This window comes from Oryzias melastigma, linkage group LG22, assembly GCF_002922805.2.
Source record: "Oryzias melastigma strain HK-1 linkage group LG22, ASM292280v2, whole genome shotgun sequence".
Classification (NCBI taxonomy): Eukaryota; Metazoa; Chordata; class Actinopteri; order Beloniformes; family Adrianichthyidae; genus Oryzias; species Oryzias melastigma.
In genome coordinates, this window is record NC_050533.1 from 7,170,468 (window position 1) to 7,189,637 (window position 19,170).

Genomic DNA, 19,170 nt, shown 5'->3' on the forward strand with positions numbered 1-19,170 from the left:
CTGAAAAAATTAGCTAAACTTCAAAATATCCTAAAAAAAACTTTAAAAAGGCTAAATTAGCGGAAACAGCTAGCGTGTAAATATTAACCTTACTCCAAAGCAGCCTAAAAAAACTTAAAAAAAAAACATAAATTAGCCAAAACAGCTAGCATGTAGCTGAAATATTTGCTTAACTCCAAAATAACTTGAAAAATCTTAGTAAATGCCAAAATACTCCAAAAAGTTAGCAGAATTTCAGTTTTTAAAACTTCAATACCTTTACTTTTTAACATAAATATGAATAATTAAAAGGGAGGAACATTATTCCAGAATAAATCAATTTAAACCTTAAATAACTTTCAATATTTTACTCTCCATAATAATATATTTTGTCAAAATTAAAATGAATGCAAGATAACATCAGGCCATTAATAACAATAAAATAAAATGATCTGGAGGGCCGGATAGAATTACCCGGAGGGCCGGATTCGGCCCCTGGGCCTTGACACACGTGACCTAAGAACTACTTACTTGATCAATACTAATGGAAATACCAGCTAATTTCACTCTCCTCCTTCTTAAATAAACCAAGATACTTCCTGTAGGATTCTAGTACTGAAAAAACAAATGCTTAACACAGTGTGACTTCTGCATGTCTCAACCTGTAACCACAAAGCTGGAAAATAATCATATCATTTTGGATCCATCCTAAACCATTCCACATGCAGGACAGCTTTTCAACAAGGTTTGTGTAGCATTTTAAATTGACATTACATTTAATCAGGTGGCACAGGAATACTAGACTCATTTAAAACTTAATCAAGAATCAATTCCAAACTGTCACCTGTTTAATTTCTTCAGATGAATTCATCCATTAGGATGGCACTCAGGGGTTAGAGCATCAAAGGCAAATAGCTATTATGAAAGCCAACACAGCTCTGACACCATCTTGAAGGGGAAATTAAACACAAGATGAAGTTGGCAAAATACAATCTAGACTAAAAATGGTCTCGTCAGTAAGTATCTTATTTAAAAAAAATAAAAATAAAAAAGGCTGTATCAGATTTTGAATCAGAATTTTAGGCAACAAATAGATCAATCCTGGTGTGGAATTTGAACAGGAAACCTTTCAACCAAATGTAAAGTAAGTCGTGGTAAATGATCGCTTGAGCTTTACGGAGCAGGAGGGTGGACAGCATAAATGAATCCAAGCGTTCATGCAACCATCAGGCTGAAGTTCGGAGCTTTTCTCCTCTTTTTTATCTCTAGTCTGCAGATTGTCCTAAAATACACCATTCAATGAAAGCTGCGTTTTTCCTCACAAAACATGACCTTTGAAAGTCTGAGGGCTTCCTCTGAAAAGGTAATGGCCTTTATATTTGTCTTTTTTCCTGCATATTTTACAAAACCTTCAGAATGCAAAACTAAACAGAAGCGGAGCTGTTTGAGAGATCCTATTTTTAAAAGAAAAATGAATCCATTCAGGGAAATAGAAAACCTAATTTTGAATGAAGAGATGGGGAAACTCGGGTTGCTGATCACGCTAGTTTTAGGTATTAAACCAGGAGCTAACAGCATTTTTTACTTTACTAAATGTATATCATTTGGTTCTTCCAACAAAAAAAATACAGTTTTGTTTTTTACCACCAACAAATGTTTCTGCCTTCACTAGTCTAAATATGAATGATGCAAAACATGCTAAAATAAAATAATTATAAACCCTAAGGACATGTACGGAGCCTCTTAAGGGACATCAAAGTAAAAAATGTTTTTGATCTATCTGGTGCGCACCAAATAGTGACTGACAAATATAGTCTTAAAATTGAAGTTAAAAAAAATCTAATAATTGAAATAATATTTTTTATAAAAAATTATATCAACTTTTTTGTTCTAAAAGTGAAAGATTTTTTTTTTACTATCTGGTGTGCACTAGAAAGTAACTGGTGCGCACCAGATAGTAACTTAGAAAAAATTTCTATGACTTTTACTCAAACTTTTTTTTCCAAAAACATTTTTTTTAATTGACTAAATAAAATTCTGGTTACTATCAGGTGAGCACCAGAAAGTACTGAAAAAATACCCAAAAAATGAAGTAAAAGTGTTCCCTGTGTTCTTTTGATGATCATTATGCCGTTTTTAGGAAAAAATCTAAAAACCTGTGTCGATTTTTAGCTCATCAAAGTTCACCTTTGAGTTGAGGAAACGCGCCCCCTTTCCTGTTGCTGAGAGTTCTGTCCGCACACTCTACCGCTACAGCTTTCAAAATTAACTTGCAAGTGACCATGACCTTTTTTTTCCTTCAACTGGTTGGAGAAATAGTCTTCTGAGAAGTGTTGACTGCAAACACGAATGTACTCTAAGGTAACCAAGAAAGTCAATCCATTTCTCTCTCATTGAAACAATTTTAGGAAAAATATGAAAGCCAACATCAGTTATTTGTTTTATAAGAATTGCAATTCACGAAATTCTTTCTCTTACACAGAAAAACAAACAAACTCTCCAAACATTTTCAGAATAAAGTTAGCACAGCATTGGTTTTTATTTATTTTTTCTCATTTTAGAATCATTTAGTACGTTTTTTGGTACCTAAAAACACTTTCAGCCATTTCAGCAATCTTGGTATCAAAATGTTTATTAAGTGTTTCAGGACGTTACTGCTTACATTTTTGGTATTCATAAACTTTATAGTTTTTGAAAGATTGAGCAAAATATGCCCCATAGGAAATGAATGACAAAGTCTTAAAATTTCAAATTCTTAAGTAGATTAGCAACACGTATTTAAATAGATTCATGGGCAATGTTTTAATATTTTACAGTAATTTAAAAAAAATGTGGAGTTTACCAAATATTTTAGCAATATGCTAACATTTTGGCTAATTTATCTGCTGGGGTTTTTGGCTAATTTAGAATTTAGCTTCTATTTAGCAACAGGCTAACGTTTTTGAAGAATTTGGCATACTGAAGTATTTTAGGCTATTTCTTTTTTTTCCGAGTTTAGCTTGTATTTAGGCAATATGTTAGCTTTTTTGGCTAATTTGGCATGTATTGAGGTTTTTGTATGCCAATTTAGAGTTTAGCTAATATTTTAGCAATATGCTAACGTTTTTTGATAATCTGTTACCTTCTGGGATTTTTTCAGCTAATTTAGAGTTTAGCTTCTATTTAGCAACAGGCTAACGTTTTTGAAGAATTTGGCATGCTAAAGTATTTTAGGCTATTTTTTTCGAGTTTAGCTTGTATTTAGGCAATATGCTAGCTTTTTTGGCTAATTTGGCATGTATTGAGGCTTCTGTATGCCAATTTAGAGTTTAGCTAATATTTTAGCAACATGCTAACGTTTTTTGATTATCTATCTTCTGGGATTTTTTAGGATAATTTAGAGTTTAGCTTCTATTTAGCAGCATGCTAACGTTTTTGACTAATTTAGTTTACTGAGGAATTTAGGGCTATTTTGGAGCTAATAGTTAAGCTATGAGTTAGCTTTTTTTTGACTAATTTGGCACTAAGGTTTTCTGGGCTAATTTGGAGCTTAGTTCACATTTAGGCAACACAATAAATATTTTAGCAAAATGCTCATATATTAGGATTTTTTAAACAATTCTACTACAAACTTCAACACTTCAAAAGTTCTTTAACAAAATTTCCAGTCGTTAGGCAAATTTAATATTAGCTTTTGCATTTTCGGCAAATCCCTTCAGCAGTTAAAGTAAATTGCAACTTTTCTAGTTATTTTTTTGGTTCTGTTTTGCTTTAGTTTTCAGAAACTACACTAAAAGATTTGCTCCCCACTTTCAAGTTTTTATTTTATTTGTTTATCGTTGTAAACTTTGAGAGAAAAGCTGCAGCACAGAATAAAACAGCTTTTGCTTTTAAAGGGAACAGAAGGTGATGACCTCCCACCACAATGCAAAATCTTTTTTTTTTCTTTCCTTTTTTTTGAATCTTTAGGATGGATCACTGAGAGAAAAAAAAAATAAATAAGAAAAAGGGACAAGAGTTTCAGGAGCCTGGACTATTGATCCAATTTCTATGACCACAAATAATTCAAAGCTTAATAAGCCTATGCTTCAAGTTCCCATACCCTTTCAGGACCTGGAATGGCCTTGCTGTTACCTACAAATCACAGCTGCACACAAAGCTGCCCTCTCAGGGGTGATGTGTCTGTGACCACAGGAAAAGAAAAAAAAAGGAGTCAAAGTTGCAAGCTCCTGGAAAAAACGACAGTTTCTGTGCGGGATTTAGCCAGCTAGCTTGCAACATTTGTGCCACGGATCGAGCAAATTCTCCAGGGAGGTTGAGAATATCAAGAGGATGTGCAAGAGTTTTCTCTGTGAAAGCTGTGGACAGGAGATCTGTTTATGTTCTCACGAAGTCGGAGAAGGTAAACTATCCCTTTTTTTTGGCTTTTCAAGGCTCCTTCCTGGCACAGAAAGGAAGTTTATTTATTGCCCAAACCCTTGCTGTGTTGTGTACATGTAATAAGGTTTTTTTTAATGGGAGGGGGATGGAATTCTCTATATTTTTAATCATTTCTAAAATAAGAAAATCCAATTAAACTTGTATTGAAGTACAAATGAGAACCTCCTTAAGATGGAAAATATAAAAGAGAAGGTATAGTTTTCCTATTTTAAGACTCCTTTTTTGTGGTCTTCAAAGAGCCTGTGTTCATTATTGGACCCAGCGAATAACATAAGTAAAGGCCAATTCTATTTACTGTAGCTCTGCAATATTATGTTTACATTTTCTGAGCAAATAAATAAAGATTTTTATGCTCTCCTGCAGAAGCATTTCCTTGAGTTAGATTTCTGACGTTCATTTAGAAACACATAACAACAAACAGATCTCTTCAAATTGTTTTCCTTTCTCCTATTAGGACGACATCTTTTTACAGACGGAATCATTAACGTCTATGAAGTCAATAAAAACCATCATTTCCGGCGAGACAACCTATTACAGATCCTGATCTGTCTTCATCTGCAGTGAAAGACAGGAGGAAAAAACAATGTCTCTGAGAAAAAAAAAAATAAATCAATGGAACAAAGTTTAAACCACACAGTTACGATGGAGTATCAGGGCCACCATAAAAATTAAATTAATAAGATAAATATAGGAGAATAAAGTTAAAGCTTTACCCAAATTAATGTGTACAGCTATGAGTAAAAAAAGTCAGAATTTAACGAGAATAAACTCAGAATTATGAGTAAAACGTCACTATTTTACAAGAATTAATTCAGATATATGAATAAAAAAGTCTGTATTTTTTATAAGAATTAACTAATAGAAATATGAGTAAAAAAGTCAGAATTTAACGAGAATAAACTTATAGAATTATGAGTAAAAAGTCAGTATTTTACAAGAATTCATTCAGATATATGAATAAAAAAGTCAGTATTTTTTATAAGAATTAACTCATAGAAATATTAATAAAAAGGTCAGCATTTTAGGAGTATTAAGTCAGAATTATGAATGAAAAAGTCAATATTTTACAAGAATTGACTCACAGAATTAAAAGTCTGAATTTAACGAGAATAAACTCATAGAATTACGAGTAAAAAATCAGTATTTTACAAGTTAACTAATAGAAAAATCAGTATAAAAGTTAGTGTTTTAGGAGAATTAACTCAGAATTATGAATGAAAAAAAAATCTGTATTTTAGGATGAGGAAGTTATAATTTATTAATTTATAAGTTTAACATTTCTGAGAAATTTCCAGCACCGTCAGCAGAATAGTTCCAAAGGTCCAAAATCATTCTGGCTCATAGATTCTATGATAAAATAGGAAACACCATAAAAAGCTGCATTGATGAATTTCATCGGCAGACTAAATTTTATTTTTGTTTTAAAAACAAAGCTTTTTCCTCATAAAATTACAACTTTTTTTCATTATTTTTTACTAATTTATTCTTCTTAAATATTACTTTTTTCCTCATCATTTTACAACTTTAATTAAGTGAATTTCTGACTGTTTCTCCATATTTTATTTTTACATATTAATTTATTTATTTATTCCCCCATTAAATACATCACTCCATTATAGACAAGACAGTCTATATTTTTTGTTTCAATAAATCCTCAATTTGTTTGATGCAAAAATGTATAGAATTATCTTTGAGTTAAGTATTGTTAAGTATGTTAAATATATAAACACTGCATCATTTAAGCACATTTGTTTTGCTTTTTTTTATCATCTTAATGTTGGGATAAAGGTCTAAATTGGAAGTTTTAGTATTTTTTTTCCATACTACATTCATTGTTTTACATTTTCATTCTTTACACACAATATGCTACAGTAAAAATATAAAAAGTAAAGCTGATTTTAAAATTAAACATTACAATATTTTTGGGAAATTGTTGCAATTTTCTCCTTATCTTTGTCATCTATTGACTTATTCCAATTATATTATGTCTTTTTTACACTTCTGTAAATTTCCTTTCACAGAACCACGTCACAAATGACCTAAAAACACCCCGACAGAAAGAGAACCCCAACTCTCTCTAAGCCCTGATCTCCACTCACCACAGCGTTCTTCATGCCGGCTCTCACTGTGAAAGCTTCTGCTTTGAGCTCCGTCGTCGTCTTCCTCTTCAACATTTATGCTCCACGCGTCCTCCCAACAGAGTCCACTAAACTTAAACTAAAATCTAATAAAAAAGACAACAACCCTGTGAGAAGTTTGGCTGGCAGGTAAAGGCTTCTAAAACTGCTGTCCGGCTCACCCACTGTTGACAAGTAGTTGCTAGGCAACCGGTTGTCACAAACATGTGCCCTGTTTCTAGAAAGACCAAAAAGATAATGGTTTCTCTTTAAATAAAGAAAACTCTCTTGGAAATAATATTATATTTTGACACTTTGATTATTATAAAATACAAAAAAGTCATTTATCAGAATGAGTGATATGTAGGACCGGTCTACGAATTATTTAACTGTTTGGTTTAACCACTGCACTGAAACTTTAACATGAGAACATTGTAACTTTTTGGATTTTTTTTTTTTTTTTTTTGAGGGGGGTTAGCTTTAGAGAGATCATGGGAAGGAAATAAACTGACAGAACATTGTATGTTTTTAACTGATTGGCCAAAATAAAATGTTTTATAATATTAACACACACACTTTGAATTAACTACAAACCTCTATCTTTAAATTTTGCTTCAAACTACATTGAAATGAAACGTATCAATTAACCAAAATTCTGTTATTTGTAACATTTAAAATTTATATTTTTAATCAAATTAAATGTTTAATTTGATAGTTTGCTCAACTTAAAATTTAAATTTGATAAAAAATAACATTTTTAAGTGTAACCAATTTCAATATTTTTATTAATTGATCAAATATATCACTTTTTACAGTGCACTGGTACCAAAAACCAACGTTTTGTCGCCATCAACCTACAGCTAAACTGTGTTGCAAGGAATTTTGGACTCATAAAATGCAAATCCTCAGAAAAGGGGAAATTAATTTAAAATTTAATTTAAATATTTTAAACCGGTCTGATTTAACCACTGCACTGAACCCTAAAGGAGAACATTGTTGAAACTTTTGAGATTCTTTTTTTTGTTTGTTTTAGCTTTAGAGACATCATGGGAATGTCTTCTGGAAGAAGAAAAGGAAACAAAAAACAATGCTTTTAGCTGATTGACCACAAAAATATTACTATTATATTAACACACATTTTAAATTAATTGCACAATTAACAAAATGTGTAATTTGTAACATTTAAAATGATTAATTTTCATCAAATTATGTTTTAATGCAGTTTACTCAACTTAAAATTGGAATTTGATTAAAATAAATAAATAATGTTTACAGTGTACTGGTATCAAAAACTGATTTATCATCATCACCTACAATGTGTTGCAAAGAATTATGGACACATAAAATGCAATTAACGTACTTAGAGGGGTTAAATCTAAAGTCAGTTTAGAAAAACTGTAAAAAGTGAAATATTAAATCAATTAACAAAAGCTCTGTAATTTGTTACATTTAAAAATATTCGTTTTCATTAACTTAAATTTTTGAGTTGCATAAAACATTAACTAAACATTTTAATTTGATTTAAAAAACTAACATTTTTACTTGTAATAACTTATAAACATTTTCTTAATTGATCAAATGTTTTACTTTTTACAGTGTATTTTGTAGTAGACATTTTTAAAGAGGCGTCTATAATCAATTCTGTTGAAATTAATGGATACCTCTCTCTGTACTAAACATGAGTTTTAAATAAAAAATAATAAAAAACATCCTGATTGTTCATGTTCTATAGACTGCATTACAAAGATTTAATAATACATAGTTTAAAAAGTGTTCTAACAATCTATTTGTTTCATCTTGAAAAGATTCCCTTTAAACTAATGAGCGTCTCCAGTGAGAAAATGACTTCATCTCACACAGAATGACCTTTTTTTAGTGCTCCTGCCACAGCTCTCAGGCCACTCCTTTTTAAAAAGGAGAATCGATCGCGCCCTCATCACTGTACTCGGCCGATGGGGCTTCAAGCAGAAGTAAATACTTAATGACGCTCCTCGGCTGGCAGGTAGACCGAAGCCTCGACTCTCACTTTCAGAGCCACCTTAGTCCTGACTCATTTCAATTTAGGGATCCGGCACTTTTAATCTTGCAATATTATTCTTGCCTCCAGAGGCTTTCTTGGGTGCAGCTGTTATTAATCTTCGGTGTACAAGCAATTTCTCTAAAAGCCCCCATTTGTTTTTTACGACTCCATTGAGAGAGGACGGCGTGGTAGCAGGAAGCGTGCCTGTAAACAAGCCATGAAAGGTTATGTCCCTGTCAGCATTCACTTCTGGCCTCTCCTTGCTTTCCAGAGAATTAAAAAAAAAAAAGAAAAAAAGCGAGGGGAGGGAGTTATAAGAAAGCAAACTAACGAAAGTGGCGTGCAAAAGTGATTCAAACGAGGCTCTCCGTCTCACTGCAGGAGGAAAAGCTTTCATTGTTTACCAGAATTTGCCAAAAATCAAGCTTGATGACAAATATATCAGTGGCATGTTGATGTACAAATACACACAAATCCAGTTTTTGGTGGTTCTGAAACCCAAAAAGTAAAGAAACAAATTAAAGACATCTCAATACATTCCTCTTTGATTCATTTATTTTCATACATCGCCGTGTTCCAGGTTCGGCTCATTTGCATCCAGCTCCCGTCAGACGTGGAAAGTATTGTCCAGTGTGTGGGAAAGCTGCTATAATGACATCATTAAAGAAGAACCGGGTCCATACAAAGAAAAGAGTCAGAGAAGGCCAGTAAAAGAATCTCAGCAGGGGAAGGCTCACGTTGAGTCAGTTGCTCACCAATTACCGTGAAACAAGACAAACAGCCATTAGAGTGTGGACCATTAGGCAGTAGGGAGAGCAGTCAGTGGCTGGTTGGCTTTAAATGACGGTCACTTCGTAATGGCCAATCAGTCCTCTTATTCTTTTTGGTTTATTGATAATCTCTCTTATTCGAGTCACCTTATTACTGTTGGATATTTTATTTTCTTCATCGCTCTACCGAGTAATTCTGCATATTTATTATGAGGAGCATTTTATATACTGATGATTACTTAGCGTTGTTTTTATGTACTTTAACTGGTTGAATGATGTAATCGCTGCAAATGTAGCAGGTGTTTGGTTTAGTTTATTTAATTCCACCAAATTTGATGTAAACAGTTTTTTATGAACATTTCTACCTGGGTGTTAGTCTGTCCGAGGGTCCGTGAACTCACCACGGTGACGCAGCAGACAGTGCTGCACATGCGCACTCAGACTGCTGCAAACTGTGGCCGAGGTAAGATGTGCTCCTCCTTGTGTCCGTTCTTTGTAATTATATATTAGCTTGAATTGTTTTTTAATTTGTTTATCAGGTAAAAGTAGGAATTGTACGGTATTAATTTTCCTCGGTTTGTAATTTGTTATTTTTGTTATTAGCTGCTTTAAATGAGCTGATGCGCCATTTTCGCGCCTTTTTTCGTCCATTTTGTGTTGACTTTTCTTTCTTTTTCATGCAATTTTCAGTTGTTAGGGAGAAGCACTGACAAATCCCGGACAGCCGTGTAACATTTGTGTTTTCTGTCGACCAGGTATGATGTTAGTCTCTCATTTTCTCATGTTCTTTTCATGTTTTATTTCACGTGCTGTGGGGGGAGGTACATGCGCACTCAGACTGCTGCAAACTGTGGCCGAGTTGTTAGGGAGACGCACTGACAAATCCCGGACAGCCGTGTAACATTTGTGTTTTCTGTCGACCAGAATAAAGAAACTAAATCAGCATCGGAGCCTGATCTTCATTCACTGACCTGAACACAGCGCAGACCAACACAGTCGAACCAGTTACACAAAGATAGTTGGACATCCCAAAATAGTGATGATAAAACTCTTCCATCATATCTTTCAGGCCACCTCTTTATGTTTTTAGTTGTGTCTGTCAGGTATGATGGAGATAAACTAAATGAGGGCTACTTTAAAAAAAAAACAGAACAGTTTGAGACTCTGCATTCTGATTGGTTGTTGATCTTGTCAATCATGCTGTGTCTCCTGAACTGAATGCATTCAGTTTACCAAATACACGATAAAACTGGAATTATTTTGTATGAAGTTTGAATTTTGAGAATTCAAACAAAGGATAAAAGCGTTTTTGTCTGATAAAAGTTTATAGTAAAAAATGAAGATGACCACTTTGTAGATTTTGTTCAAATGTAACTCCCACGATAAACGAGGTACAACCTGTGTTCTCCTGACAGCCATTTCAAACATGGCCCCAGATCTGCAAATGTCACAGATAGACACACAACACAGCTAGCTTTGTTTCCACTCCAAACAATAGCAGTTCTGGTATCCAAACCGTAGTGGTGCCTTCCCCCCCAGAGGCCGGATAAATCCAAAGTCATAGATCTTTTTAAACTGTAGAGCAGTTGGCAGGAATACTTGATATGGGCAGAGAGTTGCAGGCCTCTCTCGTGAAGCCACAACGTATTGATCCTCATGCATTATTGAGGCTGCTGTGAGACCAGCTGATATTGGAAGGGAAAGCTCGCTCTCACATGTAGCTCCCACTTAAACATGCCCACTGGACCACAGCAGCAATAATCACACAGACCCACATGATGGACATAAAGATAATAGATCTCTAGCCTAAGTGCTGCCCTATGAATTATGACTGTCCACATGATTAAGTATGTATTAGCTAACACATATGTATGTGCTTGTCAAACACAGAAGGAGGTAAATCTTCATTAGATTACAAGCCATTGTGTCACTGAAGGCTGTTTAGGTTTTTTTTTTTAATAAATTCATTTACTCTTAGACGCCTCACACCCTGATGTCAACTTTGGAGCTTTCAGCAGCTCTGACAACGCCTCGCCCTCCAGAGAATGGAGCTTTACTGTCACCCTCAGGTCAATGTCACACCGACCCGACTGCGCAAACACTGACACCAGATTCCCCGAAAGGGCAGACTGGGCTCCATGGTACTGATGGTGTCGTAATGGGGATAAAGAGCAGTATGACCGCAACACAAAAACAATGCAGAAGCTTGGATTTTTTTCTTGAATTAAGTAATAATCTAATACTGAAGACCCACTTTTGACCGATTAAAAAAGCTTTCCAAATGGTCTTTACTGTATTTTCCGGAGTATAAGTCGCACTTTTGGGGCAAAAGTCTAAAAAAAATAAAATAAATAAATACAAGAATACTAACTTTTTGATCTGTATAAGAAAAATATCAAAGTTTAAGAGGAAAACAATCAGATTCTCTTCCATGTTTGTTTTGGACGACACTTCTTTTTCTGTCAGTGGCAAATACTTATACTCAGAGGCAGCGCCCTCTAGTGGTCGTTAGAGTAAAAAACTGCTGAAGGACAACCAGTTCTTACTGGTTAAATAACAAATATATGAGCCTATTTATGTCTTTAAAAAAACACACACACAAATAAGTAACTCCTGAGTATAAGTCGCACCCCTGGGTAAACTATGAAAAAACTGCGACTTATACTCCAGAAAATACAATAATTGTGCCTTTTTTAGCTAAAATGTGAAAATTTGCTTTGTTTTCAAGGATATAGTTTATGCAGGTAGTTTACTAGATACGCCTCTGAGCTGTTGTTAGGGAGCTACCCCACCCCTCTTCCCATCACCATCGATGCCTAAAGCCCGCCTAGCGTATTTTATATGCCTCAAAAATACTGTATGCCTGTTTTCAAACAGCGTTTTTTTTTTCATCTGCACCTGATTAAAATTTATTTTAATAAAAAAAAATACTCAGAAATGCAATTTTAAGCTTAAATTAATTTGAATATTTCCTCCATTATCAGAAAAATGACACAAGACTGTATACAAAAAACAATTTTCATGACAGTCGAGTTTTTTCAGTGTAGATTTTTAATTTTTGTCAGAGCTGATTTTATTTTGCCTTATATAAAAGGCAAATTGCTCGACATTATCATGCTATTTATCTTCCAAATATCCTCGTTTTCAACAACAAGAGATGTGTTTAATCAACCTTGAAACTTTACTCCTTCAGATTTTTTTTATATATTTCCTTAATTTCAAAAACAAAAGTTAAATATTTTATGTAGTCTGGAGTAAACACCTTTAAACTACTTTTATTTGTGTTTATTTTGTGACTCAAAAAAGACTAATAGACTTTTCCTGCTTTACAGACATATGGTACAGATACTAATCTTGCATATAGAGGCACATATTAATTAAACCAATGGGTAGATTGTTAAGGAAAGACTATGCAGAGATAGATTAAACATTTCTTCTTTTGTGAACCTGAAACATCATCGCTGCTCAAATCACATCTGCTTTTCCTGAAGCCAAAGTCTTAAAGTCTGCCTCACTGCATACCTGACATCTTGGATCTGTTAATTGCAGCATTTGTGGTCGTGTTGGTATTCAGGGTATGTCCTGGGAACAGTTGGTGTTTAGCTTTAAATATTTCTAACATGTTTGCAGCAGAAGAGACCCTGGGCGGGGGTCATGAGGACAAGCAGGAATACAGGGGAGGCAAATATTATTTCTTCATTAGTGTGAAGGGAAATACAAAGTGGGGCGCATCAGTCCTTGTATTACGCACCAGGGTTGTGTGTTGGCAAGTGTCTGGCGATACAATATGTATCACATGCTGTGTGCATCATGATACGTATCATGATACGATACAAATCACGATACACATACATGTCCCAAATTATCCAAAGACAATGATCAGAACATTTTTTGCTATAACTGTATGTCATATAAAAATAGCTTTTATTGAAACAAATTTATAGTGGTTTTATTTTGAGGTACAGTAGGGTGTGCTGCCAACTAGTGGTCGGGGGGTTAAGTGCAAAACAAAAATAAAATGCTGAACAAAATGTTTGATTATAAACAATTAATTAACAATAGTCTTGGCAGCATTTTAAATTGATACAAGTATCGGCAATTTTCGTGTTGCGATATTTCACTTAATCGATTTTTTTTCTAGACCCCTAGTATGTGTAAAGATGTAAGATCAAAATGTACAGTAACTTTAGGAGACTATTTTAAATCCAACCTTATATCCCAACTCATCATCATTAGTTTTAATTTTATTAAGTCAATGTAAACGTTGGAGTCCGTATGTTGACTTAAAGCTATTTAATTGTCTCAAATTGAAAATGAGATTACTTTCAAAATTAGAATATTCAAAAAATCTTGTTTTGAAATGTATATGATTGGTCAAAACACCATAAATGTTACTAAAGTAATTCTTATTAATAAGTGAGTAAATTAAACTAAATTATTAGAGATGTGTTATAATATCCCACAGTGATAATAAGTAGTGCTGGGTTGATAAAATTGATTCATCAATTTGAATACAAATCAAAAATCAATTCATAAAAACATAAACCTATTTAGCACATAAAGCTAAAGTCCGCTAGCTTAATGCTAACGTTCAATGGAATTTCTCATAGGACGGCTAATGCTAACGCTCGGTTGACATAAAACATACATTGCTGACTAAATGAACATCTTTATAAACTCACAGGTAAGAACTTTTCAAACTCTTTCAAGGACATATTTTTTAAAGTAACCATTTGTGGTCTAAAACATTGTTTTCTGCAATTTTTTTCTTCTTCTTAAAAAAAAAAGTGTACTGCTATAGCGCAATCGCCACCTAGTGATCACCAGGAGAACTGTTCACTGCTCTGCCCTAATAATAAGGTAACACAACAAATTCACATTAATTCATGCGATTTATTTTTAGGAATATTATAAAAGTTGTCTAGAATTAAAACTGAGGGGTCTGCTGAAAAACAAGAAATGAAACTATAATTTCTTAGATAAGGAAGCCCAACAAGATTACCAAGAAATAGGATAGAATGTGGATGGTTTAGGCAAATTTAATAGCTAATATAATATGAGGGTCAAAACCAAGTCATTAACATAAGGCATGTCAACAGAGAGCTAACACAACAGGAAGGTTAATGTATTAGCTTTCAGAATGATAAACATTCTGCTTCACTCAAATAGTTTTGAAATGCATGACGGCCTGGAAAGTAAATAAAGGCTGGTTATAAAATGTGGCTTTCTCTGTTACAAAGTTCATATGATGCCACAAACTTAGCTGCAATATAAAAATTGTCACAAGAATCCCAAAGGTGTCTGTTGTAGAGTTAGACCGTGAGACGTGGTTAGTACATCCTGTAAGTGGAGGTTTTTTCCAGCACTTCCTAAAGATGTTGGCTCAGATTACGTTTGGAGAACACCTGAATATTTTATAATCAATTACACGATTGTCCTATTATTAAAATATGGATTTCTATGAAGTACAACAGGTCTTAACTAAAGCTTAAAATGTGACTAGTCACTATAAGGAGTATAAGTCAAAGCAGAAAAAAAAAAACGCTAAACTTCTTGAAATTAAATAAAAAGTGAAGAAGTGAATGCAAAGCAGTCTAAAAAAACGAAAGTATGACACAAAAATAAATAAAAAATTTTAACGATTAAAGAAAAAATACAACTGGTAGACATATAAATAATTTGCAACTTCTTAGCGTTTCAATAGAACAATAAAAACTGGTGAAAAGTAATTTAAAAGGGTGAACCACCTCTTAAGATTTAAACTAATACTTGAGCCAACTCTCTACACAAATACAGTTAAATAAAATGAACTACTGTGGTAATATAATCTAGAACGTGATGTCTATGCATGTGGACACCAGGTCTTCAGAGGTTAAATGAACAGAAAAACATCCAAAATCCACTAACATATGGGCTAAAGTGAGCATTTTTCTAAATCCTGCCCAGACATGTCACAATCTGACACATTTGAAGCTGTTTTCTCAGTTGCCTTGACCCTGCTGTTGAGAGTGTTGCCTCTCTAATACCGGGGAATTGTGAGGCTTCAGATTACTGACCCGCAGCATCCCCACCAGCATCCTCTGGAGACTCCAGGTCAACAAGTGTATCACAAACTCTTTCCCATTCAGCAGACTGAGAAAACATGTGTCTGTATTTGTGCAGGTGTGCATTGAAATCTCAAAACAAAAGAGGTCCAGTAGTAGTCATCAAAATTAACAGTCCTGTTCACCTGATTGCTCAGAAAATGCGGCGCTCTACGGCATCCACTGAAGTGCCGCAGGTCACGAATTACAGGACATTATTATTCTATGAATAGAGGTGATTGCAGTCTGGCTTTATTATCTGCCCTCCTCTCAGTTCGTAACAGGTGCAAAGGTAACTGCTTTGGTTACCGTGGAGACGGTGATTAGAGAGGGCTGATAAATCCACTCAAAGATTGGTTGGTTAAAGTCTATGCCTCACTATAGAGTAAAAAAATAATAATTTCAAGGAGACCGTCAAGTGATTACTGTTTTATTACGTTTTTTTATGTGCATTTTTAAAAACAGAACTCTTATTTAACTAGAAGGAGAGATAGCTGTCAACAAAGGCATGTATTATGCAGAAGTGCATTACATGTGTGCAAAAATGAATAATGCAGACGACACGATTTAAACTCTCACGCTTTGTTGTGTTCTTTACGAGGTGGCACAAGAAGACAAGGCTGGTGTTTAAATTGACCGACATTTTGGCAAAATTTAAGTTTTCAACCGTAACGAGTTGAAAATGACTTAAATAAAGCTAGAAAATACAATTTGAACACTTTAAGCAATTAGTAATTTGGTTAACTGCTTTTTTTCTGTCATTTGGCTTTGAGATTTGTGCTCGTATGGGCATTTATCTCATTCATTTTATTAGTTCCTCTAAGCTTATAAAATAGTTATTTTCAAAGTTGGTGGATTCTTCCATTATAAGGTAATATCATACAAACAAAATGATTTAATTTCAAATAAACAATCAACTACGGTGGCCTTGAAGTCCAAATCACATTAACAAATCACGCAATACTAAAACATATTAAAGATGAAATGGCAATTAAAAAACAAAACAAATATCTATAACTTATGGAGCCTCATCAAAGTAAAAAAATTAAACTTTTTTTTTCATTTTATTTTTTTAATATTTTTTATTACTATCTGGTGCACACCAGATAGTAACTAGAGATGTGTTTTTTTTGTAATTTTTTATTTTTTCTGTAATAATAATAATTAAAATAATAAATACAAATATTAGGAACCTTGAAAAGGTAAATAATGTGGGACATTACTGAATGGATTATTATGTTTGAGTTTTGAAGAAGATGGAAAAAAAACCCAGAATGATGTTTTGCCTGAACTGCGGTAAAGATTTGACCGAGTAATCACTGAGTTTTTGCAGTGATTGTGGCTAGAATTTTGTCAGAAAATATTACTAAATATCTTCTGGTTAAAAAGGTGAACAAATGTCATCATCCAATCAGTGATTTCCCATAATGCCTTCCTTTCCTGGTTTCTTATTTTTTATTTTTCTTTGCATTTTTTTTATATTTCATCTTGATTTTTGGAAACTAGTTTTATATTCTGAAACATTTCCTATTTATATAGTTTCTTTTTTGTAAACATGATGTTTTTTTTAATTAGGTTTTAGATTCTAGAACCTTATTATGTTTTTTTTATTTATTGTTGCTCTTTTTGAAATATTTGCTTTTGTATTTTAATTGTTATTAGGATCTTTAAAATATTTTGACTCAAAGTTAATTGCCTTTCATGCACATTTCTTCATCTAATTTTTTGTTCGTTTTCTTTATATTTCAGTCAATTTCACAGTTTTTATTACAACAACAATTAGGTTTTTTTCTGCATATATTTTACTTGCTATCTCCTTTAGAAAGTAAAAAATATATCTTTTGATTAGAACATACCATGTGACTTGGTTATGGGGGTATTTTGGTTTATTTGTTTTAGTGTATCCATCTTTGTTCATGTCAGTTCATTTTCATACCTGTTTGTTGGTACCATTTGAATGAGATTTAACTTAAAAATAAAAAATGTCAACTCCCATTTTCTATTTTAAAATAGAAATTTTACCCATTGACACCCATTGGAATAACCTGAATTCATATATTTGTGTTAGAACATAAATTAAATGAAAAAAAAAAGTATTTCAAAAAGCTGATAAATAATGTTCAATATAAAGTTTTGCAGACATCATTTTTGGGGAAAGTTTCAAGGTCTGAGAGACTAAGTTCAAAACATTCTCAAAGTTCAGCCTTTAGTTTCCTAAACTTTGCATATAAAAACTTTGGAGTGACTTTTCTTTTTCCTGATTACCATATGGTGCAGCTTCAAACGATCATCTTCCACCAGCCTCCCGTCTGGTTGTGCGTGCCGGTGACTGAACAGCCTGGTCCTTCTGCTGTGTTGCTGGGCTCGCCTTTGGGCTCCATCCCCTGTCAAAGCATTTACACAAATCAGCCTCTGCAGTTTATTCTTGTGTGAGGTGAACAGACGTGCCAGACACCTTTGCGGTTCTAATTGAGTAAAAGAAACATATTTCCGACTCTCGCCAACTCGAGGGCAGAGATTGCAGGCAGTCCCAGCAGTTTACCGACTGTTGTCCTCCCGCTCCTCCATTAATTGCCTTTTTATGAAAATCGCAGACAGCAGGTCGAAAAGCTGCTCGTTTTCTGCTGCTGTGCAATAGAAACTGCAGTACTTATTTACACAACCACCTCTTCCATTCTTAAGGCTTAACTTTTCACTTCCTCAAATGCAAAAGTCTGATAATTTAACCGTTACAGAGGACTGTTAAAGGATTAGAGCAGAAAACGTAATTTTAAAGTCCTAAAAGTTGAGTTTATGCCATGTAGTCAATTAGACAATCAATTATAAAACTAAAATAAATGAAATCTTTAGAGTGATGCTGAAACTCAACAAACTTCTCCTCACAATGTGACATCCACTATTCCCACTGTTTTTTTAAATTATGATTATGTAGTATTTAGCAAAAAATCAAAAAGTATTTTTGTAGAGTTGCAGGAGTTCATTAGAAATTTACAAGTGGGTTGTGGTGGAGGGACTGTCAGCCCAAAAGTTAGTCTTCATTTCACAGCTTTCGACTGCTTACACTCTCTCCTGCTACTTTATAGCATGTCACAAGTCCAAGCTAACATTAGCATAGCAGCGAGCAATATCAGAGCTACCTAGCTGCAGTTTTGAGCCAGATATTAGCTCAGACGAGCAAAATGAAGACGCTTAAAGTCCCACTCCAACTATATTTTTTTTCCACTCGTAAAATCGTTCTCAGTGATCTTTTAATTATGATTTTACAGTTTTTAGTCAAAATAAAAAAGTCTGTGTTCTTTTTTGTAGAGCTGCAGGAGTTCATTAGAAATTCGCTTTTGGGTTGGGGACTGTTAGCCTTACTAATTTCCCAGCATGCCTCTATTTACACTCTCTTTTGCTACTTGATAGCACCTCACACCTCCAAGCTAACATTAGCATAGCAGCGAGCAAAATTGGAGATATCCAGCCGTACAGTGTTGAGCCAGATGGCAGCTCAGACAAGGAAAATGAAAATGTAAAAGTTCCATTCCCAACTATATATTTTATTCCCTTTTAAAATTGTTCCCAGTGGTCTTTTAACTATGATTATGTGTTTTAAGCCAAAAAATAAAAAGCCTGTGTTGTTTTTTTGTTTTGTTTTGTTTTTTTTTGGACATATTCTTTGTAGAGCTTCTGGAGTTCATTTGAAATTTGCTTTTGGATTGTTGGCAAGACTGTTGGGCCAGAAGGTAGCCTAGCTAATTTCCCAGCATTCCTCTGTTTACACTCTCTCCTGCTAGCTT

The 19,170-nt window shown here is 33.7% G+C and overlaps 1 protein-coding gene and 2 long non-coding RNA genes across 5 annotated transcripts in view; 1 reads left to right on the forward strand and 2 right to left on the reverse strand.

The window, feature by feature from the left end:
• The window catches only part of pacrg (PARK2 co-regulated), a 202,832-nt gene extending 196,100 nt beyond the window's left edge, over nucleotides 1–6,732 (reverse strand). The window contains exon 1 of one of the 3 annotated variants that reach the window (XM_024291468.2): nucleotides 6,498–6,732. In XM_024291468.2, coding sequence (XP_024147236.1) covers nucleotides 6,498–6,572 — 75 coding nt within the window. In that variant the 5' untranslated portion in view covers nucleotides 6,573–6,732. The remainder of the gene's footprint in view (nucleotides 1–6,497) is intronic. The other 2 variants (XM_024292218.2, XM_024290684.2) reach the window with 2 other exon arrangements.
• A 1,388-nt stretch (nucleotides 6,733–8,120) lies between these two features.
• LOC112144282 lies at nucleotides 8,121–10,452 on the forward strand. The gene is made up of 2 exons (XR_002918875.2): nucleotides 8,121–9,768; nucleotides 9,996–10,452. It is a non-coding gene; the product is annotated as an uncharacterized LOC112144282 (long non-coding RNA).
• Nucleotides 10,453–16,989: 6,537 nt separating this feature from the next.
• Nucleotides 16,990–19,170, reverse strand: part of LOC118598007 — a 73,976-nt gene continuing 71,795 nt past the window's right edge. Inside the window, exon 3 of the long non-coding RNA XR_004947048.1 lies at nucleotides 16,990–17,772. This is a non-coding gene — a long non-coding RNA (uncharacterized LOC118598007). The remainder of the gene's footprint in view (nucleotides 17,773–19,170) is intronic.